The 27,810-nt window shown below is 45.0% G+C and overlaps 2 protein-coding genes across 4 annotated transcripts in view; one reads left to right on the forward strand and one right to left on the reverse strand.

The window, feature by feature from the left end:
- The window catches only part of LOC125623187 (helix-loop-helix protein 2-like), a 30,616-nt gene extending 25,263 nt beyond the window's left edge, over positions 1-5,353 (forward strand). For all 3 annotated transcript variants that reach the window (XM_075120266.1, XM_048822134.2, XM_075120265.1), the window contains one exon: positions 1,271-5,353. In XM_075120266.1, the coding sequence (XP_074976367.1) occupies positions 1,275-1,667 (393 nt within the window). In that variant the 5' untranslated portion in view covers positions 1,271-1,274 and the 3' untranslated portion in view covers positions 1,668-5,353. The remainder of the gene's footprint in view (positions 1-1,270) is intronic.
- A 9,276-nt stretch (positions 5,354-14,629) lies between these two features.
- GABARAPL1 (GABA type A receptor associated protein like 1) lies at positions 14,630-25,045 on the reverse strand. Its single transcript, XM_048822149.2, has 5 exons — positions 24,443-25,045; positions 23,977-24,362; positions 20,754-20,832; positions 18,765-18,883; positions 14,630-17,245 (listed from the first exon to the last, which is right to left on the reverse strand). Exons 2-5 carry the CDS (start codon positions 24,064-24,066, stop codon positions 17,180-17,182), a joined length of 354 nt encoding a protein of 117 aa, XP_048678106.1. The 5' UTR covers positions 24,067-24,362; positions 24,443-25,045; the 3' UTR covers positions 14,630-17,179.
- Positions 25,046-27,810: the final 2,765 nt, after the last annotated feature.

A 27,810-nucleotide genomic window follows, 5' to 3' on the forward strand; every position in this document is an offset into this window, starting at 1 on the left:
TAAGCTGAAGCTGCTCCGGGCTCTCCAGGGTAAACCCCAAGGGGGGGACGGTGGTGGTAACACGACCTGACGTCCCTTGCAGTGAATCTTCCCTGGGATGCAAGGACTTTGAGTAATTTATACTTCCCTGCACTAGTTTCACTGTATCTGGCCCAATGCCTGGAACTGCATTTTGATATTGGCCTTGACTTTGGGCAAAGAGAATCCAGTTAGTGTTTTTTTTTTCTGCCTCTTAGTAGCATATTGAGTTGACTTCCGGCCCTACCATCCCAGCAGACAGGCAAAGAAACACTTTACATAAAAGGTGCAAGACAGAGAAAACTTAATTGTTCTTAGGGTTCAACTCATATTCATCCTACTTCACTGCTGTCCCCCATGCATGACACATCCTCCCAACCCATGTCTGGCAGGCCTCCCTCCTCTCTTCATTTAAAAACCATTAAAGGCCCCTTCTCCAGTCATGGCCACAATAATAAGCCCAACAAATAATAAATATATAATATTAAATTTAAAATAATAGAATTATCATACTGGACTTCCACATCTCAGTTCCTGTGGCTTCTCTTTTCTGTCTGTCTTTGGTAGCTGTGCTAGGCAAGGACTTTCTATATCTATCTATCAATCTATACATATAATGTAGATAATCAAGCACTTAATAAATAATAAATAAATATAACAATTTACCAGCTCTGATTGCTCTAGTCTCACAGTTTAAGCAAGATCAGTCCTGTACCACACTTAGATGGGAGATCTGCACATTGAACTCAGGATGCTACAAGAAGTGATAATGGTGTTATAAGAGAACAACCCAGTGATACTAGGAGACACTGTCATGAAGGAAGTGGTATGGCAAACTAAGTAGCAGGCGTTTTTCCTTGAGTCTGTACTGACCCCAGTGCCCCAGCCTGGAGCCAGTGGGCACTGTGTCTCAGAAGAGACTTAAAGTTGGTTTTCTGACTTTGTGGTCCGTATACCATTCCATTCATATTTTCCACAAGCCTAAAAGTGTCTATGATAGTGTCCTGGTTGAAGTTTAGTGGAGATAATTGTTTTCACTGCTCCAGGGAACTAAAGAAGTTACTTTTGAGGTCCCATCCTGCGTCTGTTCTGCAGTGATGCTAGTGGGGTGGATTGCAGAAAAAATTCAGCACAAAACAGCTGCATTTCAGTGTGTGGCAGAGTGATTCTATTTCCATTGTCTGTAAATTCCTTTGGGTTGAAAGGCCTTTATATTCTGCCATTGACATTTTCTCTTTCCTTTCCTGGTTAGGAACATGATGCTGGACCAGAGGGATTTCTCAGACCCTCTCTGGGGTGCAGACTCTGACCAAGAATCCCTCACTGGGAGTGACCTCAGGGGAGACTGCTGCTTCCTGGAAAACCTAGCCCTGACAGCAGAAAATGGAGAAAATGCCAGGTCTGGGGGAGCAGCCAACCTGCAGCATCTGAGCCGGGAAGAGAAACGACGTAGCCGGCGGGCTACAGCAAACTACCGCTCAGCTCATGCCACCCGGGAGAGGAGCCGGGTGGAGGCATTCAACATGGCCTATGGGGAGCTCCGGCAGCTGCTGCCCACTCTGCCCCCCGACAAGAAACTCTCAAAGATTGAAGTCCTCCGGCTGGCCATCTGCTATATCTCCTACCTCAATCATGTTCTAGATATTTAGGGGGCGAGGGAGAAGGAAGAGGGGAGAGAAAGAACTAGAGAGGAAGAAAGAGTGAGTGTGATTATTTATTTATTTATTCGTGCATTAATTATTGAGATCAGTGCTTAGTGCTGTGCAAAACATAAAAAAGTCATGGTCCAGGACACCTGGAGCTTCCAGTTAAATTCTGGCATCAGCTGTTCATGCTTAGCTCCCAGTGAATTCAGCTGGAGTTTTCTGTATATTAGTGAAGGCAGAGTGAGGCCCTTCCAGTCTAAGCAAGACAGTACAGTTCAAACACAGCAGAAGACGGGAATCTGAAGAGCCCTCACTCCTCACCAAGAGAATTAGATGATGATCTGCTGAGGGAGAGGGAGCAGACTACAAAGAATATCAGAGGGAATCTGAAAATTGAAGGACAAAGGATAAATTCTGCCTCCTTGAAAGTCCATCTCTTCCTTTTGAAGTCTCCAGGGAGACAATGCTCTCAGTGATATGTTATGAGTCATCAATAATAAAACAAAAGCACACATCAGAGTGGATTGTTGGGGGACAAAGAGAGAAGGAAAAAGATTCAGGAGACACACACACGCACGCACGCACACACACACGAGTCAAAGCAGACAGGAGTTATGCAATAGCTTTTAGACCCTGAGTCTTCTGGTTTTTTCCCTCTTGGCTCTGTCTATACTTGTCAACAAGGCCAAGGATATCATAACAAATCACAGTTAAGTTCAGAGACAACAGGAAGGAGGAAAGGTTTTGCTTCATAAAACTACCTTGTGGCTGCATTCAAATGGCTCTTATTTAGAATTGACAGTATTTATCCTTAGTTTCTATTCAAGTTTAGTTAAAAGCAGAAAAGTGGCTCTGTAAAAATGACATTGTAGAAATTGCAGAGTCATTCTCTCTGTTGCCACTTAGAAAATTTCCACTGAAACAAAATGTAGATAAATAATGCAAAGGATTTTATGTGACTTTTTTTTCTGTTTTCTGACCATCTCAGATTTTCTCTCTATGGGCCTGATTGTTCTCTCAGTTACACCAGTTTTACACCAGCGAAACTCCATTGACTTCAGCTGGGTTACTTCTGATACACACCAGTGTTAGAGCAGAATCATGCCCTAGGTTTCCCCATCAAACCTGTTTTAGTTTATATGTCTCAAAATCCAAATAGCCAATCATTGCACCCTCAGCAAGTTTGCAGATGACGCTAAGCTGCGGAGAGGGGTAGATATATTGGAGGATACTGGTAGGGTCCAGAGTGACCTAGACAAATTGGAGGATTGGGCTAAAAGAAATCTGATGAGGTTCAACAAGGACAAGTGCAGAGTCCTGCACTTAGGATGGAAGAATCCCATGCACTGCTACAGGCTGGGGACCAACTGGCTAAGCAGCAGTTCTGCAGACAAGGACCTGGGGATTACAGTGAATGACAAGCTGGATATGAATCAACAGTATGCCCTTGTTGCCAGAAAGGTTAACAGCATATTCGGCTGCATTAGTACGAGTGTTGCCAGCAGATCAAGGGAAGTGATTATTCCCCTCTATTTGGCACTGGTGAGGCCACATCTGGAGTATTGCATCCAGTTTTGGGGCCCCCACTACAGAAAGGATGTGGACAAATTGGAGAGAGTCCAGCGGAGGGCAACGAAAATGATCAGGGGACTAAGGCACATGACTATCCACACAAAGTCAATTACTATACCTCTTAAAGTACCTTAGTAGCTCAGTTACTATACCTCTTAAAGCTCTGTATGCCATGGTTTACAATTCAAAAAATGATTTTTTTCATTGCCCAAGGTTTCATGCTTAAACCTCAAACCTGTGAGCTGAAAATCCATGTATGTATTTTCTGCTTCTTTCATTATCACCAGCAGCTCCTATGGCAATTTAGAAGCTCTTTCAATTAATGAATTGTAAAAATACCACAATCTGAAATTAATTAATGGAATTAGAGGAGACATGAAGCAGAAGAAGTTTACTCTCATAGCTTTTTTAAGTCTGCAGCATTAATGTTTAAGGAACATGCATGTGTCAGCAGATGGAGGGTAAGATGCATCAGGCACAGATTTGTTGAGTTAGAAGGTGCCATTCTGTTTATTTTCTGAAATTAACAATAATTACAAGATTGGGAGGTGGGTGTATGTAAAACCAAACATATTTTTTAACTTGTTTAAATAGAAAAATTGTTGGTAAAAATTGTCAGATTGTTGCAGATTTAAAATCACAACTGGCATTTTTACTATTGTTACATTTAATTTATTTGTCAAGGAGCAGAAGCAACAGTGCAGTCTTTGCACAAAGTAAAGAAACAAAGGATCTGAGTATCAGGGCTGGCCTTATGGACAGGCAGTCAGGGAAGTTGCCATGGCGAATTTCCAGAGCCATTTTTTTTTTTTTTTTTTTTTGCTTGCTGCTTAGGGACCACTGAAAATGTTTTGCAACCTGGTACTCCCCAGCCCTTCTGAGTATCTCCCTATGAGGAGAATTTCTGATAAGATCAAAGGGCTTGCAAAATCAGGCCCAAACTGTAAACTCTTAAAGGCATCAGAAATAACAAGGTATATGGAATTAAAACAATCTTTTTTAAAAAAGTACCATCACAATAAACATTAATTAGCCACCTCACTGGTAACCTCAGTATTGAGGACAGGACTGAATTGTCCTTGCACACTGACTTCCCTTCACATCTCTACAAGTGATTTTTGCATCTCAGATTCAAGGTACATTGATGGAACAATATGAGAGCATCTTACATTGCTACTGCCCATGCTATAGCTGATCTGAGACCTAAACAGAAAACTTCAGTGTTCAAGGGCTGCTGATCCTATATATATATATGTATATTAAAAAGAGAGACAAAAATCTAAAGTAGCAATAAAAATATGACAGTTACTGACTTCTCTCTTGCCACTTCCTTATACAGGGTTGGCAACCTTTGTAGCCTTCTTCTAAAACTCATGATTGTACTCCAGGCTGTCATGCAGATTGGTCTTTCAGAGGCCCACTGATATCTGGTCCATATACCAAGTTTTTGATCTCCCCATTGGTCATCTTCCGTTGCAAAATCCATCCTACCGATATAATCCTCGTTTCTCCGCTGAATATGCCCATGGCAGCAGAGCCTAGCCTCCTTCAGCTTCTCTGCATTTGCAGCAACCCGCTTTAGGCCCCTCACAATTTCGTTTTGTTTCCTGTCACCGAGCATCCAACCATTTGACCATCTCAACATCTTCATTTCCGTGGTGGAGAGCAGCCTGATTTCCTTTCTTGTGGCTGGCCAAGTCTCTGTTCTGGATGTTAGGGTGGGTCAAATTACAGTTTTATACTCTCTCCATCTTTTAACTTGATTGGCACCTTTTTGTCACAGGGAACTGGGATCATCTCCTGCCATTGGCACCACACAGCGTTAATATGATGCCAGGCACCTCTGAAGAGAGCAGCAGCAGCAACAATGACCATTAATTCTAGGTATTTAAATTATTTCACTTATCTAAGCTCTCTGCTGTGATATCCTTTTTGGTGAGTCCTGTTATCATAGCCTCGGGATTACCAATGTCCACTCTAAACCCAGCCCGCTCAAAGCTATCTTGCTACTCTTCAAAGGGTCTCGCAATCTTCTGCACTGATCACAATACTGAACATTTTTTTCAAGTTGAAGCATTTCTTGGAATCAACAGTGTGTGAAAGGAAAGTCAGAGAAATATAGCAAATAAGGGATGGCAATGACTTATTGCAGCCATTTTATCCATAGCTGCTCTCATGGCCAAAGCGGGATTGTTCTCTGTAGTACATTCTCCAGGGCCTAGTTTTAAAGGACTCCAGAAATGATTTGCATCAGCAGAGCAGTGAACAAAAAAGAGGGATTTAGGTGGACACAGAAATTTTTAAAAGGAAGGAATAAAAAGAAAGAAGATCTCTATTGCTTATACAGAACAGGGAACCTTGTCACCATGTTACAACTATTTCTGCTTTCTTTATCTCCCCACAACAGTTTGTGATTTGATGGCTGACACTGGAAAAAAAAAATTTAATTCAAGCCATATTTTAACTAATCAACCATTAATATGATGTTAATTCATCTCCTGATATTTATATTAGAAAAATCTTTTACAAGGATTTCTCCTGCTGTATCTCAGTTGGTTTTATTTACTGTATTTATATAAAAATGCAAGATTTTTGTAGTGAAAAAATACAGTCTGCTTTGTATTGTTGTTTTATTCATCGTTTAGAAAATACATTTTTAAAAATTACAGTGAAACTTGACTTTTGTTTTTCTGGGTTTGGTTAATTCTGCTGTACTCATTGCATGGACCTCAGCGTGGTACATTTAATTATTGGTGCATAATCCCTTGATCTAATCTTATCGATCTGTTTATTTAGGTATTTATACCCAGCTCATTATTGCAATATCTGAGTATGACAGTTCTTGGGGTCTGTGAGTCACCTTCTATCCACTGCCTCCAGTGTGAGGGAGATTTGCTTGTGCTTAACTGGATGCCAGGTCTGTGCACTACACTATCATGCTCTTCTGGGCTATGCCAGCCCTTACTTTGCCTTGCAGGTTAACAATAAGTTTATCCTAGTCCTCAAGCTCCTTTGAAGCATTCCCCTATAGTGTCCAGTCCTTTATCCATTGAATGCTCACAGAAATACCAGATCTGCTGTCCCCAAGGGAAAATTGTACACACCAGCTTGAATGATTCAACTCAGGATCAGCACCTGGCTTAATACCACAGCACTGAGGTATACTCAGAGTGAAGAAAAGAATAAGTTTATTACCAAAGATTCAAGACATAGTGAGTAAGGATAGTGGAAACAAAGGGTTACCATAAAACAAAACCACAACACGGTTTCTAGAGACTAAATTTAATCTAACAGGCTAACCTCCTGTCTGAAGAAGTCTTATCTCACCCACAGTCTTCTGCAGCATTTCTAGCTTAAACTGGTTGGGATCCTGTTTTCATGAATGTAAACACACTGCCTACTTACTTCCTACATGCAGGATGACAGAGTGTCATCTTTGTTCCCCAAATATAGTCCAGCAAACCTTTTAAGTATATCTCAAGATAAGGTTCTCTTCCTCCATTGTGTCCTTCATCTGCATTTTGCTTAGACAGGTGGTGGTGTGGGGGGGGACCCATTGTGAATGAGACAATGCTTAATTTATATTTCAACAGAGAGACATGTGAATAAATATTCCTAGCCTGACAGAAAACCCATTTGTCAACTCTGCTTTGATACAGTCTTTGAAACATTCTTTCAGTATGTATACATAGCTCCTTACATAGAAACTGTACATACATCTCACAATGATATCAATGACGAGTGTGACCCCAGCTTTAATTTGAGACCTTCCATGACATTCTTTCGGTGAACCAGAATGTACATACCAAAATCAGGACATTCCTTTAGCCCCATTCTTGGGTCACACTGAGCACCTGGCCTAAGAACACAAGATGGGGAGAGGAAGGATGGTGAAGGGGTTAGGATATTAGCCTGCGACTTGGGAGATCTACTTCAAGTCCCTGCTCTGCCACAGACCTTGGCACTTAGGGCTAGATTCACAAAAGGACTTAGGTGCCTAAGTCACAGAAACCCTGCTCAGATGTCTCTCAGCACTTAAAGTTTTTCAGTAAAAGTTCCCTAGGTACCTGTGTTTCTGCTTCTCAGCATGTGCACAGCATGCATGTGGGTGCCTGAGCCTCAGAACAATGCTCAGCCTGGGGGAAGATAGGTGTTGCTCTGCCTAACTCACCTGCAGCGCCTGGTAGGCAAGGTCTGAACGTGCTTACCGGATCAGGCGCTGCAGGTGAGTTAGGCAGACTTCCCTCATAATCTTTAGCCTGACAGTTAGGGCCAGGGGCAAAAGTAAGGCAGTACGGGCCGCTATAGTGTACCAATAAAAAAGTGCCCCTGGAACTGGCCCATACAGCTGACTTTAAAGCACTGCCCTGGCAGAGCTTTCACATCGCTGCCCCTTTTGCGCAGCAGGGCCACCAATGGGGAAGTGCAAAAGGGGCAGCGATGTGAAAGCTCTGCCACGTCAAAGGACCCTGCTTAAAGTCGTCGTCGTCCCTCCCCCCGGGCCACCGACGGGGCGGGGGGGCGGAAAAGGAGCAGCTGCCCCGAGGCCGGTGATTTAAAAGGGCCCGGGACTCCGGCCGCCACTGCCACTACCGCCGCAGTGGCCAGAGCCCTCGGCCCTTTAAATCGCTGCTGCAGCCCCAGGCGGTGCGGGCCAGGCAGTGCAGATGGGCTGGCTAGGGGATGAGCCAGAGCCAGCCCCCATATCAGTAAGAGTTCCATTTTACTTTCACCCCTTGTTAGGGCACTCACATGGGATGCAGGACACCCCTGGTTCAAGTTCCTCTTGCACCTGAGGGGGAGAAAGGGTTAAACAGTGACTTGCTACTCTTAGGGGAGTGGCCTAACCACTGGGCTATGGGACAGTCTGATGTGGGAGTCCCTCAGTCTCTCCTGTTAAAGCTGTTTCACTTTGGATAATAAATAAGAGAGTCCTGGGAACAGGATCCTGGATCTCCCATTTCTGAAGGGAGTGTTCCCACCACCAGGTCACAGAATCATTCTCATGCTTGTTTGCTTGCTCTCTCTGGCCCCACGATTCTTTCATTTTTTATACACTCTCTGTAAGCAAGAAGAGGATATGTGTATGCCTGTGTGTTGTAAGGCAGGTACCTTCTTGTGAGCATGCTGTGTTCCTTTCACCCACCTATTCTCTGTCTTTCCTGAATCCGCGTCTATTCAGTGAGTGTGTGTTGTGTATTTACTTCCCCTGTGTTTCCTGGCTGGTTCACATTCCCCAGCAGCCCCTTTTTCTTCATGGGAGTTGGTATTTGTGTGGATTTGGGTGTAGGGATTTTAGCTAGGGATGTAAAATGTTAACAGACCTTAACCGTTAACCCCTGGCCACACTGAGCTGGCCAAATCCCAGCCCTGGCTCCCACGTCACGCTGGACCCCGAACCACGTTGGCTGGATGTGTTGGCCAGACCCTGGCCCGAGCCCCGGCCACGCCAGCCGGGCCCCGTCTGCGCCAGTCTGGACTCCAGCCGTGCTGGCGGCCCCCAGACCCAGCCTCCGCCTTGCTGGCCAGAGCAACCCCAGCCCCTCTCCCTTTAATCAATTAACCGTTTTAAAGGATAGAATCGTAATGGTTTAAATGGTTAACTTTTTAAACATTACTTACATCCCTAGTGTAGAGGATTTTCCCCCTCTTCTTTCCCTACTGTTTACACTTCTGCAGAGTCCCTTAAACTGTGTGAGGAGGCTTCTGCATGTCCATGCACAATGGGGGAGGGCAAACAGGGGTACAGCCCCTGCCCCCCCCCCCCGCCAATAATTGTTGGGAGCACAGAACTACTCCAGCCCCAGGCTGGGTCTGCAGTGGCAGGGGGGTGGGTGAGCTGCTCCTCCCGGCCCTGGGGCTGCGGAGGGATAGGGGGGTGGGAGTCAGGGAAGAGCGAGCTCCTTCCAGGGTGCGGGGGAGGTAGGGTGAGCGAGCTCCTGCCAGTGGGGTGGCAGGGGACACAGAACATGATCCCCCAAAAGGGGTCAAAGTAAAATGTCTGCACATGCCCCTGGTTATGCAGGTGTGTGGTGTGCTTTGCTGTGTTGCGTGTGTGTTTCCTCCTTTGCTTTCTTACCATTATTCACTTTCCTAGACTATTCTCTGCTTTGTTTGTGAGTGTTGTGCTCTCTGTGTGTATAGTGAATTTCCTTCCCTTTCATTTCCCTTGTGCTAAATGTGTGCGGTGGGTGCTGCTTTGGATGTTTTGCCTCCTCTACTGCAGTTATACATTTACCTGTGCTGTGTGTGAATGGTCCCAGTGAGTTTGTTTGCTGTGGTGAGTGTGCTGTGTGAATGTATGTGTTTGATGTGGGGTGAGTGTGGCGTATAAATGTGTGTATATTTTATGAGGTGTGTGGGTAATGTGCATATGGTTGATGTGGTGAGTGTGGTGTGTGAATGACTGCATGGCTGGTGTGGGGAATGTGTGTATGTCTGATGTGGTCAGTGTGGTGTGTGAGTGGGCGTATGTCTGATGTGGTGTGTTTATTTTTTATTTCCACTCACTCCCCACAGCCCTGCAGCCTGCTCTGCTGTCAATGAAACCCCACTTCCCCTGGGAAAGGAGGCAGGTGCTGCTGCTCCAGGCTGCTGAATGGCAGCAAATCATGGAACCTTCTGTCACCTCCTCAGGGAGACAACAGGAGGGCAGGGGAGGCAGCAACACCAAATGGAAAAAAAAACCTCTTCTGGGGGCGTGCTGGTCCCCAGAAGTCCTGTTGCACATCCTTACCCTCAGTCAAACAAACACCAGCTAGAGAAATAACCAGAGAGAAGAGTCAGAGAATAAATCTCTCCATGCTGACCCTCTAAAATGGGTTTGTTGATGGAAGTGGGTTGAGGGCTTGCATGGTGGAGGGAGATGACACTTTCTGATTCTCCTCCAAACTGCCTTGGAAAATTCTCCAGTCCAATCATTCACAGTGCCTCTCACCTGCCTGACCATTCCCTTTGTGGTCCTCTGGGCATATATACCTTCCAAGCCCAACTGGCAGCAGAAGATGGAGGGTATGGCTGAGGGGATCAATCCAGGAAGGCTTCCGGCAGCAGGGAAAAGGACTGCAAGGGGGAATGCACAAAGATTTGGTGGATGCCCTGGCAGCCGAGAGACAAGTTGCATGGGGACATTATGTGCTGTGATGACAGTGGGGAGAATGGAGATGAGGCAAGATCTCCTGTGTACTAAAGGTGGGAAACACAGCCCTGCTAGTGAGGAACTGATCTGCATGCCCTTGCCCCAGTCACATGTTACAAAAGTTACACCTCTGTCAGGTCACAGAGGTCCGTCTTCACTACCTTAGTCTTCACTGAGACTGGCTCTTGTCCCATGGAGCCAAGCAATGTCAGAGGAGAGCCGGGGGAGGAGGGGTAAAGGAGTGCTCTAGCTGTGGGAAGGCAGGTTGAATATAAGAGGAGGGTATTGGCAGTAGATCAAGGAGGGTAGTATGGGAGCACTTATCTAGGGGAGTAGGCAGGATTTCTCACCATGAGGTAATTGGGCTACAGGGGGACTGCCAGTACAGAACTGGGCAAGTTTTCCAACTTCAGAATAGTAATTTAAGTTTAGAATGCTTGTCCAGTGGATTGTGGAGGGCTTATGGCAGAAAGGGAAGGTAGGCCAAGCTAGTAATTGCTGGATACAATAGCCCAAACCTCTTCAGCTTCTCTGGTTGTAGTAATACATCCATCTCCAGATTAGGGATGCCTGTACCTTGTATGGTTATTTACACCCATGCAATTTAAGAAATTAATAGGCAGCAGGTTTAAACCAAACAAAAGGAAGAAGTTCTTCACACAAGGCACAGTCAACCTGTGGAACTCATTGCCAGGGGATGTTGTGAAGGCCAAAACAAAGGGTCAAAAAAGAACTAGATAAGTTCATGGAGGATAGGTCCATCAATGGCTATTAACCAGGATGGGCAGGGATGCAACATCCTGCTCTGAGTGTCCCTAGTCTCTGTTTGCCAATAGCTAGGGGTGGATGACAGGGGATGGATCACTTGACGATTGCCTGTTCTGTTCATTCCCTCTGAAGCACCTGGCATTGGCCACTGTTGGAAGACAGGATACTGGGCTAGATGGACCATTGGTCTGACCAAGTATGGCTGTTCTTATGTGTAAAGTGCTACAAAATCAGAATGCTCCACTCATTCACATACACTGGTGGTAGCATTTTTATACCCACTTTGCACAGCTGTAAATAACCATCCAAGGTGCAGTGGTGGGGAGAGAACCGGGCTCCTATGCTCCAGAGGTCATTCACCTGGAAATCGCCAGTTCTGCAAAACTTAAATGAATTTATTCTCGTAAGTATGTCTGAGTGTTTCCAGGAGCTTTGAAATTCCTGGGACAAGCGTATTGCGGAGTTAAAAAGTCATGAGTCAGGCCCGCAAGAAATCATAAGATTGTCTTAATAAACATGAGATTTAAAAAAAATAATAAATATTTGCCTTCTGGTTTCAGAGCCTTCATAAGGTGCATTCACTTCATATTTTCAAGCTTTTCTTTGAAGTCATGAGGGCTAGAAACTTACCTTTTTCAGTGAAATCTGCAGCTCTTATGAAATAACAGGACTCCATACACTTTAAGGAAAACATCAAATATCATGAGACTTGGAATAAAATCACAAGAGTTGGCAACACAAAGAAAGATGCTGCAATCCCATGATCCCTCACACTCACTCATGCTTTACCTGTGTCAGTCCTGCCGGTGTCTCCCCATCAGAGAGAAGACCCATCCTTGTTTGTGATTTATCCAGGGAGGAAGGACTATTACAGTCCCACCACAACCTGAATGCATGGGAGATTTACACCGGATGCACCCTTTCAGGAATCAGAACCTTTTCTTTTTCTCAGTACACAAAATGTGTAATTGTCTTTTTCTTTAAATTGTATTTAAACTAAAATGCTGTCCATTTCCTTAACATAGTTGAGAAGCTGCTGTGTTGACCGGATTCTATTCACAGTGGGACCAGGTGGGGAGGTAGCAGCCATCAGCCCTGACACAATTTTAATTTCCCTTGGCTCCATGTTGGCCTTTCCCCACTAGTCCACCTCTTTGTCTGTTTGAAATGAAGCATTGACCCCATGAGAAAAGGGTCCCAGGTGCAGATATATGAGCCAAGGCAGCTTGTTAATTATCCAACCTCTCTTAACCAGAAGGGTCCTCAGCTTCCTTTGGGTCTCTCTCTCTCTCCAAGCCAATTTCAATAAATCTATTGGCATGATATGGTAGACAAGTGTTCCCAAAGTCCAGTATCCATGCACAGGATGAGATTTGACATATTTATGAAGTAAATCAGGTTTCTCAAAGGTGTCCATTTTGCATCTTTCTTTCTTTCTTGCTTTCTTGATACATCTATGCTATGGCCTTGACCAGATTTCACTAATGCAAAGAGAAAGTGGGACAGGGACAGACACACAAACATCACCGACACATGGTTCTGTTGCGAAAATGATGCTGTGTGTACTACAACACCTCTCCCCCTTTTCTGTTTTAACCGTGTCAGAGGAGTGTGTTGCAAACTGGTTAGAAAAATACAGGTGTGCTTGTAGACAAAATGTGGGTCCATAACAACAGCTTTGCCAGTGAACCCAGTTACCACACAGTTCAGAACTGCACTGTTGAGACTGGGAGGGGAGGGATAGCTCAGGGGTTTGAGCATTGGCCTGCTAAACCCAGGGTTGTGAGTTCAATCCTGGACAGGGCCATTTAGGGATCTGGGGAAAAAAATGGGGATTGGCCCTGCTTTGAGCAGGGGGTTGGGCTAGATGACCTCCTGAGGTCCCTTCCAACCCTGATAGTCTATGAGTCCAGCTAACTGAGTCAGCAAGACCTAACTCTATTTTAACTGTCCCTGAAGCTACTGCAGCTGTTCTCTGTCTAGAGTCATGATCAAATCCCATTTATACCACAGGATGGAACTGTGTTTTAATCATAATAGGGGACACTAGCATAACAACCATTGTGTTCCAGATGGGCCCTTTGTTTACATTATGGAGGAAGAAGAATTATTTCCAGTCTCAAAAGACATCATGACAAAAAGTAAAAGCTTAACATTGGTCTATGTTTCCACTCTGAAAATGACATAAAATTGGCCCCTTCTTACACAGCAGCCCAGCTGCCTGTGTGTATATCACAGCTGCAGACCTTAGTGACCAGAATAAGTTTTTATTCTCTTCCCGTTGGCCCTGTAGAGTCAGCACAGCTCAGAGGCACGGCCCTGATCCTCAAAGGTATTTAGGTGCCTAATTCCTATTGAAATAATGGGAGTTAGGCACCTACATACCTCTGAGGATCTGGGGCCAAGAGCCTATTCCTTCCTTGCATCACCAACACAATTGTTTACTAAGTTCCTATCAGTTATATCTGTGCAAACCCACTGCTGATTGTGGAGATGCACACGTGTCACCAAGACCCTAGTTTGGCAGGGAGAATCTTTATTAGTGGTGATGTTCAAAATGGAAACAGTCCAGTTTCATTCTCAGATCCCAGACTGAGTCAGGGCCAGCAGTTAAAACATAACCTTTTTACTTGTGAACTCATCGAATCATAGAAGATTAGGGTTGGAAGAGACCTCAGGAGGTCATCTAGTCCAATCCCCTGCTCACAGCAGGACCAATCCCCAACTAAATCATCCCAGCCAGGGCTTTGTCAAGCCGGGACTTAAAAACCTCTAAGGATGGAGATTCCACCTCCTCCCTAGGTAACCCATTCCACTGCTTCACCACCCTCCACTGAGCAGGTTTGATGCAGTTATTGAGTGATAATGAACAAGGAGCCCCACAGTCCCAACCTTCCATTGTGCCTCCCTTCCTTCCTGGCTCACCACTACTCCATACACTTGGCAGGCAGGGAAGAAGAGAGGCCCTGGCTACTGCCACTGTAGGTCCATATTTGCATGGCAAGGCAAAGAGTGGGCCCTAGCCCACCACTGTCTCTACCATTCTTTGGGAAGGCTGAAGCCTCCGCCTCAGCCTACCACAAATCCCAGCCTGTGGTGTATTTGCAGAGCGCTCCCCTACTCACTGTTGCTTGATTTGCTTACTACACTTCAAGTAGTAGGGAATGGCCCAGCACATACCACTCTACAAAGTCCTCACACACTGCTTAGTCCTTAATGAGTCATAGTTATGTCATAGTGAACAGCTAGGTGGGGAGACAGATATAAATATGATGATCTATGTATCATCCAGAGGGGATGGGATACGCTCACTGTCCCTCTCTCTCACACACACACACAACACGTGAGCAGAACTCTGGTATGTTATGAAAGGGAAGTAATGATTTATTACTGTGGTATACCCTGTCCAGTGGGAGGCAGTGCCATTTTCAGTGACAAACAAAAGTATTACAGCCAACTGCATTTAATATCCAGCCCAGAGCAAGCCTGATTTTCAAATGTCTCTTTATTGATCGGTTGATTTAGCCCATACAATATGAACTTTATTTTACAAGAACCTGCAGCTGGTTAGAATAACTGACACAGAAAAAAAATTATCGTCATTGCCTTTTACAATATTAGACTATAGCGAAAACAGAGGTAAATGCCACAATCCAGTTAAAATAACCTAAACAAACTAACCCCAACATAAAACCCCACATGTAACAAATGGCCAGAATTATTCCCACAAACATCACGGTGCGAGGGGGAGGTATGGACACCAAATCAAACACCCCAGGTTGCAGCTGTCTCCCCCTGGGCATGCACGAGCAAGAGCATGCGAGAGTGAGAGAGAACACACGTGTAGAGGTAAGTGTGTGAGCAAGCACAAGACTGGGGGAGAGAAGTGCAATGGCCGCCGTTGCCCCCAGCATGCCTTCACCCAAAGGGATTTTTCTAACCTTCAGAACATTCAGAGCTTGTGAAATGAAAGGCCAACATGGATTTCCAACCAAAGGATAAGGAAATACCCCAATAAACAGAGAGGAGTGGAGGGAAGAGGGCTGGGGGAGAATTATGTCATGACATCCTAGACAACACCCAAGTGATCTATAATGGTATTTTGAGTGTGCGATCATCCCAGGAGGACTATCCCATGAGGTGTGCGATGGAAGAGTAAACCTGAATTCAGGATGCAAGTAGGGAATGCTTATCTATATGTTTCTCCTCTTGTTCCCCTTTCTAAAGTAATGCGTCTCAGTCCTCACTGCAGTACCTCCTGCCAATGCCCCTCAATCCTGTCCTGCAGCCCACCCTGCTTTCCAGTCCGGGGCTTCCCACACTGCTCTGCCAATGTCCCTCAATCCTGATCCACAACATGCTCTTTTTATTCCTATCTATTTTAGTGGAACAACAGTTCAAAAAGTTAGAGAAATCTTAGGACAAATTTCACACACACATCACCAGAGGTTAGTTGCTTGTTTATTTCTCTGCTCCAGTGAATTGCTAACCCAGATTTTTCAGCCCCCATTGTCACCTCCCCAGGAAAATATAGGGAGTTGGGGTAGAATCATCTTATGAAAAGAGAGTGTTTATCAAAGGAGACTGATAGTTCAATGGTTTGAACATTGGTCTGCTAAACCCAGGGCTGTAAGTTCAATCCTGGAGGGGGCCATTTAGGGATCTGTGGAAAAAAATGGGGATTGGTCCTGCTTTGAGCAGGGGGTTGGACTAGATGACCTCCTGAGGTCCCTTCCAACCCTGGTATTCTATGTCTCCCGCACTTCATCTGGGGTCTGTCTGTTCTTCCACTCCTGCTGGTCTTCTCCCCACCTCTAGGTCCCTCCCTCCAACCCCCATCAATGGAGGAAAGTTTACAGTAATTAAATTCAATTATTTTATTATTGCTCAAATTCCAACATAAAGCTTCCCCAAAATTCAACTCCCTCCCTACCCCCCAATTTGACTAATGGCAGTTCTAGGAACATCCACTGTTTGTGCAACTCAGAAGGCACTGCTTTGGCCTCACAGCTTAAGTCCTGCATGGGATGAGATCTCTCGGTACTTTTGTAAGGACAACACTGGCTCAGAAAAAAATACATATATCTAAAGTATCTGTCCTTATGTTGTTCAGACTACACCTCCCCCCCGCCCCCCGCCAATAATTACCACTGTTTGGCCACAGTGTGGTAGAATTGCCCAACAACAGGAACCCAGGTTAGAATGTGTGCAGGGCCATGAAATACTCTGCTCTTAGAGGGCATGCAAGATCTATAAATGAGACATGGAGGGGAAGACTAAATCCAAAGGGTTTATGTACCAGGCTGGGCTGCAACAGAAGGGGCAGAAGGAGTTGGTCTCAACATGTTTGGTCGAGCACTTGAATGCAGTTTAAAATAAATTAAAAAATCTCACCTCCCTCATCTCAGCCTGGATAATTCCCAACCCTTGGTGAAGGAAAGGTTAATGGAGAAGTAGGAGAACTATTTGTGGGCACCAACTAAAATGAGGCTGCCCGGCATAGGGACTTCATATGGGCACGCAGAGCACCAAAGCACATGGCACACTTGAATGCCCATGCTAGATGATGAAGATAAGCATGAGAGGGACAGTACAGTATACTCACTTCCAATCCAGAGAATGTGCACACACATTACTGCCACCCAGCAATCCTTCCCTCCCTCCCCAACTACTACCTGGAAGGTGTGAGAGTCTGGCTTGCTTACCAAGGCCCTGTTACTCGCTAACAGAATTCTCACACATGGCAGAGGGCAGAACGCTACAAGGGGAAGCTCCCAGTCACACAGCTCAGAACCTTCTGTCAGCCAGTCAGATCACTCCATCGAGCCACGTCTCCTCCCTCCTCCCCCCATCCCGCTATAAAAGTAACAATAACAGTAATAATAATAATAATCAAATGTGTGAAAATGATGGCATTGTATATGTGGTTCTTTTCCAGTTCTCTCTCTCCTCAATCTTCCTCCTCTCCGACGTGGATTTCCCCCTCCCCCCACCATTCCTGTCAGTCCATTATGCCTGTGCGCCCGGAGACCAGTGCTCACTCGCCATAGACACTCTCATCGCTGTAGGCCACATAGAGAAAATAGTCCTCCTCGTGGTTATCCTGGGAGTGGGAGGGGAGAAAGGAAGAAAGGGTGAGACACACTCACCATCTGGGAACGTCCCCAACCAGGGTCCATTGTAACAGCAAAAGGAAAGAGCATTTCTCTGTCACTGTCTCTCTCTCTCTCCCCCTGGGCCTTATTTCCTTCCTCCACAGAGAACCCTGGACGTGCCTGAGTACAGAACAGTAAGGTTTCTTTGTGGATGTTTCTGGTCCATACAGAGAAATGGTTTTGCCGCAAATGCTTGTGAAATAATACAAATGGATCCTTCCATTTGCATGCCATTGAGAGGTTGTGGGAGAGGAAGGGAGCTGGAGGAATGTGGCACTAAATCTACACTGGAAAACAAAACAAACCCTGCAGCAGAGAGCCTCAGAGTCTGGGCTAACTGACTCAGGGTTGCAGGGCTTGTGCTCCGGGGCTAAAAATAGCAGAGTAGCCTCGGTGTCTTTATCTTCTATCACCTTCATTAAAAAAAAAAAATCCCTCCAGGGTTACTGATGGATAATGATTGTACTCAGGGCAGTCTGAGGAAGCCCTTTTAAAAAATGCTATTATTACAGCGAAGGGAAGATGGAGGAGATTCTCCTGCTTTTGATGGAGTCACCCCATCTCAGAAAGCTGTAAAGCAGCCTGGCCAGAGACAATGTTCCTTGGGCTCATAAAAATTTCTCCGAAGGGCAAATTATTGGCCTCTAGAATGGACCAGATGGCACCAATTATCAGGTGTTCTCAAAAAGTGATTACTGGAAGATGATCCTCAGACTCCCTATGCGGTCTTCATATACAGATTTGAAATTACACATGCTGGTCCCTGCAGTGTGCTGTCAAACTCAGTGTATTTTTCAGCATATGCACTTATTATGTTTGTTTGCCCACTGGTGTGGTTCCTCTTCCTGGCTAAGAGAAAATGTCTTTGTTTAAACAGGAAAGCAAATGAATAGGTTCTCCAGTCACTCATCTACTCATTTGAGCTATGAACCAACACACCTTCTTGGAAACAGGACTTAGCGCAGGCAAAAGACAAATGTACGTGTGGTAGCCTTACTAAAATGTTAGCAGCACATCAGTGAATAGAACAGGGGAGGCCGGACTCCCCGTCCTGTGCTCTAATCACTGGACCAACATTTCCTCCCAGGATCTGTCTTGGAAGGAATGGGACTGTAACACAAAAATGTGGACCTGCCGGAAATCTCTGACTCCTAATCTAACAACCTTACATTACCAAAGGAAAATAAATTAAGCAAGCATTAAATTAATTATTAAAATTCTTGTTTCCTCTGCCAAATTCCCCATGCCCCTTGGTCTAACCATAGAATGCAACATTCCAAAGAGGGCTGGTGGAATTCAAGCAAGAGTGGAGAGTTCCATTCAAGGGGGAGCTAATGTCCAGTAGGAATCATCAGTCATGCAGTGCTTAGCTCTACAGAGTGAGGAGTTCCCATATGTAACATTATTTTAGGGTATGAGTTGTTCAGGCCACTATAGCGATAGAACAAGGAGATGGGCTGGGCTTACCTCATACAGCTGACCCATGGTAGCACTGGTGGGAGGGATGGTGTTATTGACAAAGAAGAATAGGGCATCCTCTGGCCTCAAGTGGATCCGCTTTCGGATTAAGAAGTAGAACTGGCCAACTAAAGAGGGACAGGAAGGGAAGGGAAACAGTGGAGGATGGAATGTGATTGATACAGGGATCAGAGAGTGAAAGTCAAGAGAATGCTTGACACACACAAACTTCTGCAAATGCAACCGGACATTGACTTGTATATCTCCTGCTCTCCTGGCCCTAAACCCCAGCTCTATCAGCTACCCGCAATGCTGCCCTGCAGCCCTTTGCTATTCTAGTCCTGTGCCCCTCAGTCCGGTCCCACAAGCCCCCCTGCTATTCCAGTCCCAGACATCTCTTAAGATAACATGATCACACAAAATTGTGGTGGGATTGTGTGGAGACCTGCAGTATATCTGCAGAGGAGAAAGGGCAATTTTTTAGCCAGTTGCACTTCTGAGGCGCCCAACACCTTTTTGCCCTGAAATGTGCCCCTCCCTCCCCACAGTCTGCTCAACACCTTTGGAAGAAGAAACCCTAAACAATGATATAGTATTAACAAGAATGAGAAGTTCATGCTAGAGATTGGCCCTCCAATGCAAAGTTCAGATCTTCACCTGAACTTTCTCAAAGTTCACGGTCATTTGAGTTTGGGATTTTGGTTCAACCTGTTAAAGACACAAAGGTCTGAAATGAAATTTGGATCCAGGCTGGAACTCTGACCCTCCCCACCAGAATACAAATGCCTTGGGACCTGAGATTTGATTTGGGGCTCAGGTCACTCTCAGTTTCACTGTAAGAAGAGACCACAAGTGTTATGTACAGACTAGGGAAAAATGGGCAATGCAGGAAAGAAAACAGGAACTTCAGGGTCACTACCTACCACCAGTCTAATGTCCCATCACCTGACTACCAGAGCTGGCCAATGTCCTGACTAGACCAGTATCTCATTTTCCACCATACTGATTCAGACCACTGGACACTCTAGTCCTATATCCAGACTCTGACAGCACCTTCACTTCATTTTAGCATGAAGTGCTTTAGTAAAGGGAGACACGAGGATTTCTAACCACCATATGATCAACTGACACTTTAAATCCTGAAGCTTGAAGGCCCTTGAAAATTTTACTTTAGCGATTGTCACTGCAGATGCTATTCTCATTCATAAAACACACTCTATCCTCACTAAGTATTTGTCTGAACCGTATTCCATGGGAACGAGTTCTGCAGTTAATTATATACTACAGGAAAAATGTATTTCCTTTAATTAATTTATAAATGTTTCCTTTGTTTATGTCCCCAGATAGAATCAGACTTAATCATACAGTGACAAATCCACGGCCATTTGGAAATGGAGCTTCACGACTGTCACTGCGCTATATACCATGGCCACTCAGAATTTCATGGTGGGAGTATATAGCGATTTCACATCCTCCTGATCCAAAGACATAGGCCCTAACCACTTGAGCTAAAGGAGAATGGCCACTGGCTATTAGCTGTATTGAGGGCTATGATACACAGCTAAATCATTGTCATTATAATAAAAGGCAGTGGTCACACAGTGTTTACACAGTGTAATAGAGCCATTCATCAGAAGAGCTCAAAGTACTTTACAAACACTAATTAAGCTCCACAATCCCCCTTGTGAGATAGATTTGTGCAATAAGTACAGATGGGAAATTACGTTCCAGAGAGGTTAAGTGGCTTGTCCAAGGTCATATGGCAAGTCCACAGCAGAATTGAGACTAGAATCCAGGAGTCCTTATTCCTAGTTCCCTGATTCCAACCACTGGTTGGACTTATTCCTAGTTCCCTGGTTCCAACCAGTGTCTACACTGCCTACTTGGGTCTCCCCATCCTCCCATTAAAGCATATTCTCATTATGATGATATCAGTGCAAAGAATTCCTGGGTACTTCCTCACTGGAATGCAGGAAGAAAGGAGGCAGGGTTTGTTACCTGTGAGGTCAGAAGGCACAAGGTACTTCCTCTTGTCCAGGTCAGGTACTCTTGCTTTGGGTGCCTTCTCCACAATAACCTGGAGAGGGAGAAACAGGACATGAGAATCACCGAAGAGAGCAGACCAAAAAGTATTACTGGAAAAATAAGTGGTCCCTTAAGAGAGACGGTTCTTACAGGCCCATGGAAATTCTCTCAAACTCTGCTGGGGACCAACACTCAAAAAGCCAGGGAGCTGCAGGGCAGTATTGAGGGGCAGCGGCAGGGCTGTGTGGGGAGCTCAGGACTGGAATAGTAAGTATCACAGAGTAAAGTAGAGGAGGGAGGAACAGTTGCAAGGTTGGATCACAGGAACTGCAAAATCAGATCAGACTAATGGTCCAAGTAGTTCCGTATCTTGCCTCCAATAGTAGCCATTATCACATGCTTCAGAGAAAAGCACAAGAAACCCCATAACAGAATAGCCAGCCCCCACAGGAAATTTCTTAGTAACCCCAGTTACTAAGTGGTTAGTTTATATATATAGCGAACATGAAGATTTACATTCCTTATAATTATTTTATCTGACCTAATGTAACTGTGGATGTTCTAATTATCCACATAAATGTCCAAACCACTTTTTAAATCCTACTAAGCTCTTGGCCATCATAATATTTTGTGGCAATGAGTTCCATAGGCTAATTACCTGTATATGTTGCATAAAAGAATATAAAGAGTAGACAAAGTCAAACAGACAAAGAGGTCCAGAACGATGGAAGCAATACTTACAGGTACAACTGGACAAATATTTAACCCCAAATCAACTAGTACTCAAACAGTAGAGAGAGATGTGGTGGTTTGAGCAGCTTCCATGAAAACTTAACGTTCCATTTGAAATTTTTTGCTGAGCCCGGGAAGCTATTCAAAAGTTAGATAGAAATTTCCCTGGCACTATCTGATTTCTCTGGAGAAACATGGAGGCAAGCAATTTCATTTTTTACTTTGAGCATGACTAGTAGAGATTGATAGGCCATTTAGCTTCAAGATGCAACCATTCACCCAACGCCATCTGGACTCATTTTCTTAGAATGAGAGATGGAATTTTCTGTGCTTTTCTTGCAAGTCAGAGCAAGAAAAACCTAGGCCCAAATTTTCAAAAATGGCATCTATTTTTGAGTACCCAATGTGAAACACCTACAGCCTGATTTGCCGAGGTGCTAAGCTCTCACAGCTCCAGCTGACATCAGTGGGAGTTATAGATCCCCAGCAGCTCTGAACAAAAATCCAGCTGACACACACTTAATGTTGGTACATGAAATCACAGGCTGTTTTTCAAAATGTGGGTCCTAGCATCTCTGTAAGTTTGGAGACTTGCCTCCCCCAAGATACTGCAGATGTGTGTGGCGAGTGGGATGTCTTTGTGGGTTTGGGTTAGCTTGGGGGGGGGGGTGTACAAAGGATGTTGTAAATGTGTTGATGTGAGGAGGATGTTGTGAATGGGGGATAGTTTGGAGGTCTTGTGTTGTGTATTCAGCATGTGAAGAATGATGGTTTAGCATTCCATCTCCTTAAACACTTGTCCCCCTCGTGGTATTGCTGAATGTAACTCTGTAGTGTGTGTCTGGGGTGGGGGGAGAGTTGCGGGGGGAAGACTAAAGGAGTGAATGACTGTGGGGCTAGGGTTGCACAGGGATCTGGCTGTCAGGAAAGGCAGACACAGAAATGATTCAAAGAAGCTTGCCTCGTGTCTTCAGTTATTGCCTACACAGCTCTGTCAATGATTTTGAGGATGGTATTTTCCACTGTGGCCAGATGGACTTCCTCCTGCTGTTCCAGTCCTGGATCTCTGCACACAGAGTTTCTCCTTCAGTTCACCTTAACCCACAGCATACCTTGCTATTTTAGTCCTGGCCTCCCCCCACAGATCAACCAATGCATCTCGAGCCTGACCTGCCTCACCCCTTGCTATTTCTGTTCCAGCCTCCACGTAGCTCTTGCAGAACTTATCCATCATTACCCACAGCACAACCTGCTACACTAGTCCTCTGACTCCACCACAGATCCTGACCTCACTCTTGACCTGTGGCACCCTGTATTATCCCAGGCCTAAGGCTCTGCACCTCATTCCTGACTAGCAACAACCCCCACCTACTACTCCAGTCCTGTGATCCACATACACCTCTGCCACTGCACTACCTCGATTCTGACTTGCATAAACTCTTGCAAGTCCAAGCATGGGGCTTCGCCTAAGGAATAAAATGGTGCTGAATTGCAGCAAAAATGTGTGGCAAGATTTTTCTTTCCTCTTGCGTCCACGGGGGATTCTAGACTATTTTGGAAGATCGCCCCTGAATGCTAAATCTAGGACAGACATCTCCAGTGGGGATGGAAAGAAAGAAGATTTTGAAAATATTTAATAAAAAGGGACCGCAGAAATGTAGTCAGTTTAGTCCATTTCCCTTTCTTAATTATTTTCATAAAGACAGAAGTTTTCCATAAGCACTCCAAAGGGACTTCAGGACGAGGAAGCACAGCTAGGCTGGGAGAACATGACCTTGTTTTCTGTGTGATGTTTTTTCCACAAAGAGATTAAATGAGAGGTCAAAAGATTGAGTGGTTGTTATCAATCTTCTCTTATATGCAAGGACAAGAACAGAGTAAGGTTGTATTGAAAAGACAGGCCAGAAGAAAATAAAGCAAATAAAATGAAAGGAAGATCTCTGATGACATCATACAGGCCCTCCAGTTTTCCATGAAGGTTATATGACTAACTCACATATTGATTTCCACCATTTTTGCAAATAAAATGGTTAACTTCCCTCCCCACCCTGCAACAACGTACACACAGACTATCATAAAAAAAGATGAGCAGCGTTTTTCCCTGCTAAATCGCTGCAGATCATGGATGGAAGGGGCAGAGAGATATACCCTATCACCTATTTACATATCAAATCAAATGGTATTGTTCTTGGTATATAACAATATAATAAATAGATACAGGTATATAAACACAGATCAGGAAATAGACAGCAGATTTCAAGCAGATCAGGACATAAAAAATACTAATAACAACAAACCCAAATCCTCTTCCCCACCCCTCCCCCTTTAAATAAATAAACCACAGAACATTTGATAAAACCAAGGCCACACAAATTGTCTGCAAAACATAATCAGCACTGCAAGCCAAGCCCAGGAGGCAGCAATCAGTACACTACACGATGATACAATTATATATTCCACTCACAGGGACCCTGTCTGGATATTTCTTTCTGATTTTCTCCCCTTCTTTTTTTCTGTATTCAAAAGGATGATCTTCTTTGTACTGGAACTTCATGTTGTTGGTCTTTTTTGGTGTCTCAAGTTTCCCCTTTTGATGCTGTTGTTTCTAATTATAAAATATATTTGTATGTATTTAAGGTGTCTTCCAAAGCCCTAGATATCAGAGATAGTGGTTCACAGCAAATTCTGAAGCGGTCTGAGGTTCTTTGGCGTTGCTCTAAATTCTCCTTGTGGCAGTTTCCCAAGCTGCAGAGACACAGCTGATCATGAAATGCAAACAACGATGTAGCAAATTGGGCATTGTGATGTCACGGGGAGAAGCTTCCATCATTCTAGGCAGCACCATCTCACCTGTAGAATAGGGAGGAGAGACTGCACCTTAATTAAATCATATTTGCACACGGCTGTTAATGAAATACACGACGATATACCTGGAAATACGTAGTTATCACCCGTCATTGCATCTCTGAAGATACGGCCTTTCAAACCCTTTCAAGTATACGTTAAGAATTAGTCCTCCCCCCTTGCTCTGTGTCCTATGGCTTGAGCCACACGCTCCTGCTACAAACAGGCTTCAGGTCTAAACCACTCCGTGTGCAAGGGGAGGATCATGGGCTGCAAAACAAAACAACACGCAGCCAGCCAGCAACAGCGTCTCCGTCTTTGCAGCCTCTCCGCGGCCTGCCAGCATTTCCAAGCCATTAACAGGGACATCTGGAAGGGAAGGGAGCGAGGGGCAGAGCAGGGGGCGCAGAGCGTCAACGGGGGAAACATGGGGGGGGGGTGGCCAAGCGGGACTGTTCTGGTCTGCGGGGTCTACGCAGGGTTTTCGCCCTTCCCCGGCGCGGGGCCGTCTCCCGGCCCGCCTCTCCGTTTTGGGGCTGCGACCCTGCGTGTTTGCGTCTGTTGCCCACGGTGCGGAGCCCGCTGAGCAGAGCGCGACACAGGGCGGAGCGAGAGCGGGCCGCACGCGCGTGTCGCCGGCTCGCGGCGGGGCCCTGGTGTCACCCAGCTCCCGGCCGCGCCGGGCTCAGGGCCGCCGGCTCGCGTGTCCGCGAGACCCCGCTCATTGCACCGCCCTGGGCCGCGGCCGCCCCTCCCCCAGCGCCGCCGAGAGGCTGCCGGGGGAGAGAGCGCGTGATCTGGGTGAGTCACACCCCTGCAACTCCGCCGTCACCGCCTCTGCCGAGAGAGCGGGAGAAGGGAGAGAGGCGGCCCGCCCCGCGCTGCGGCCCGGCGGGAGCGGGGGCTGTGCAAAGGCGCGGGCAGCCTCGCAGTTGCGTCCCCCGCCCCGCCTCAGTCGGGGACTTCTTAGAGCAAACCACTTGGCACGGGAGGCAAAATATGAGCTTTAAAGTGAAGCTTAATGCTGCCTCCGTTGGTGGGGGGTCGGGGGGGGGGATATGTTCAGAAATAAAAGTGCCATCTTAGGTTTGTTTGCATTCATGGGATTCACAGAATGTCAGAGCTGGAAGGGACCTCAGGAGGTCATCTAGCCCAACCCCTGCTCAAAGCAGGACCAACCCTCAGTTTTTGCCCCAGATCCCTAAATGGCCCCCTCAAGGATTGAGCTCACAGCCTTGGGTTTAACAGGCCAATGCAAACCACTGAGCTGTCCCTCCCCCCTAAATCACTGAGCTATCACTCCCCCCTAAATCCATAATTCAGAAGTGTTTGGACAACTAGCAGTGCTTTATGACAACATTTCTCAATCCAGAAAGTCTCCCATATTTTTGAACAAATTACTAATCTGACAATTTGTACTAGAAAGAGTCAGCTGTGTTACTAGAGGACAGAGCACTTAACTGTGGCTAAGGAGACCTGGGATGTGGTCCCAGTTTTGCCACTAGCTTGCGTGGCCTTGGACAAGTAATTTCACCTCCCTGTTCCTCAGTTTCGCTATCTGTAAAATGGGGACCATACTGATCTCCTTGGTAAAGCGCTTTGAGATCTGATGAATAGCAATGGGTAAGACTCATGTATTATTACTTTTCACTGTTCCTTATTCAGTATTTGTTGTTCATTCACATTTAAAATAGTTCAGTCATCCAGTTAGGGTGCAGAAACTGTACAACCAATTCAGGTGACCTGCTAAACAACAGACATTGCAAATAGTTTAAGTGAACATTTTGTAAACAAGCTATAGGCTGGCCATTATTCATCCAAGGTATGCAGCGGACATTTGTAAATAACAAAGACATTCCAAGGAAATCAGTATCAGTTCACAAGCCAGTTACTAACCAAGAGACTCTCTTAATGAATGGGTCAGCCAGCTCCAATCATAAATATATATCAGGTTTGCAAAATTATTGCAAAAATGGATCTGCACATGCACAAATTTTACTTGCTTACCCAGTGCCATCCAGTGATGTTTTATTTGTCTATCAAAATGTATTCACCCATTAAATTTAAGAATTTAGGAACGGCCATACTGGGTCAGACCAATGGTCCATCTAGCCCAGTATCCTGTCTTCGGACAGTGGCCAATGCCAGATGCTTCAGAGGGAATGCGTAGAACAGTTAATTATCAATTGATCCATCCACCTGGGATGTTAAGGCTGAAAGGGTTAAGCAACTAGCAGGCTAAATGACCTAAATTCAACCTTTTAAGGCATATTAGAAAAGTATATAAATGGTAATTAGGGCTGTTCTTTATAAATAGCTAACATAGTTATATTAAATAGACTAGAGCTTTCAAATGCAAACCTGTATTGTTAGAGAATTAGAGGTAATACTAATTGCATATGTTTACTTGTATCTTGTTAAAGTTAGATGTTAACCATATAAACAGACGATTCCTATCTGTGACTATATCTATTGATTCAGAGCTCAAAAGGGAATATTAACATTTAGATGAAACTTGGGTGTAATAATGTCATTGTCTATATTTTTCTTTAAGTTTGTAGTAAACTGTCTGTGGACTGCTTAATGGATAATTACCTTATGCTAATGAATGCAACTAGTTACCTGTGTATACATAGGAAATAGATTATTCTACTTCAAAGCCACAGTGCTTCACCCAAGGAACACCTGCTGTCAAAAGGCTGTCAATTGCCTGCCAGAGAACTATAAAAATAACTCTTGAGCCCTGATCTTGTTATCTCAGATCTGCTTAAGCTTCATCAGGGGAAGTTTGAGTCACAAGACTGAGGTCCCCAGCTCCAGACTGGGTCATCCTGATATGGGACGTTGAACTATAACCTATGGAACTTATTCTGAAAGAACTTTTTGCAACTCTAAAGCTCACTATCTCTGTTATGAAACTGACCTAAGAACTTTATTCATACCTGTATGTATAATTATCATTTAACCAATACTTTCTCTCTTTTCTTTTTCAATAAGTTTAGTTTAGTTAATAAGAATTGGCTGTAAGCATTTATTTAGGTGAAATCTGAAATATTCATTGACCTGGTGAATAATGTGTCTGATCCTTTGGGACTGGTAGAACTTCCTATATGATGAACAAGATTTTTGGTAATCCTCATCATATTTAGCCTGGCTGTCTGGGTGGGAGCCCAAGGCTGGGTTGCTTTAAGGGAACTGTATTTTTGGCATCTGGGTAACCAGTAAGATGATATAGAAGCTGTTCTGTTGCTGGATTGGTGACTCTAAGTATTAGAAGAACCTCAGGTTTTGGGGATTGCCCCATTCTTTGCAGTTTGCTCTGATTGACCAATCTCAGAGTGGCCCCACGGGACCTCAGTCAGACCACCACAGAGGAGCAGAATTTTTTAAGGGCTGATTTATATCCCCTTATTTTAATTAGTGTAAGTGGTTTTAGTGTCGGATGAAACAGAGG

The sequence above is a fragment of the Caretta caretta genome, chromosome 1 (assembly GCF_965140235.1).
Source record: "Caretta caretta isolate rCarCar2 chromosome 1, rCarCar1.hap1, whole genome shotgun sequence".
Taxonomy (NCBI): domain Eukaryota; kingdom Metazoa; phylum Chordata; order Testudines; family Cheloniidae; genus Caretta; species Caretta caretta.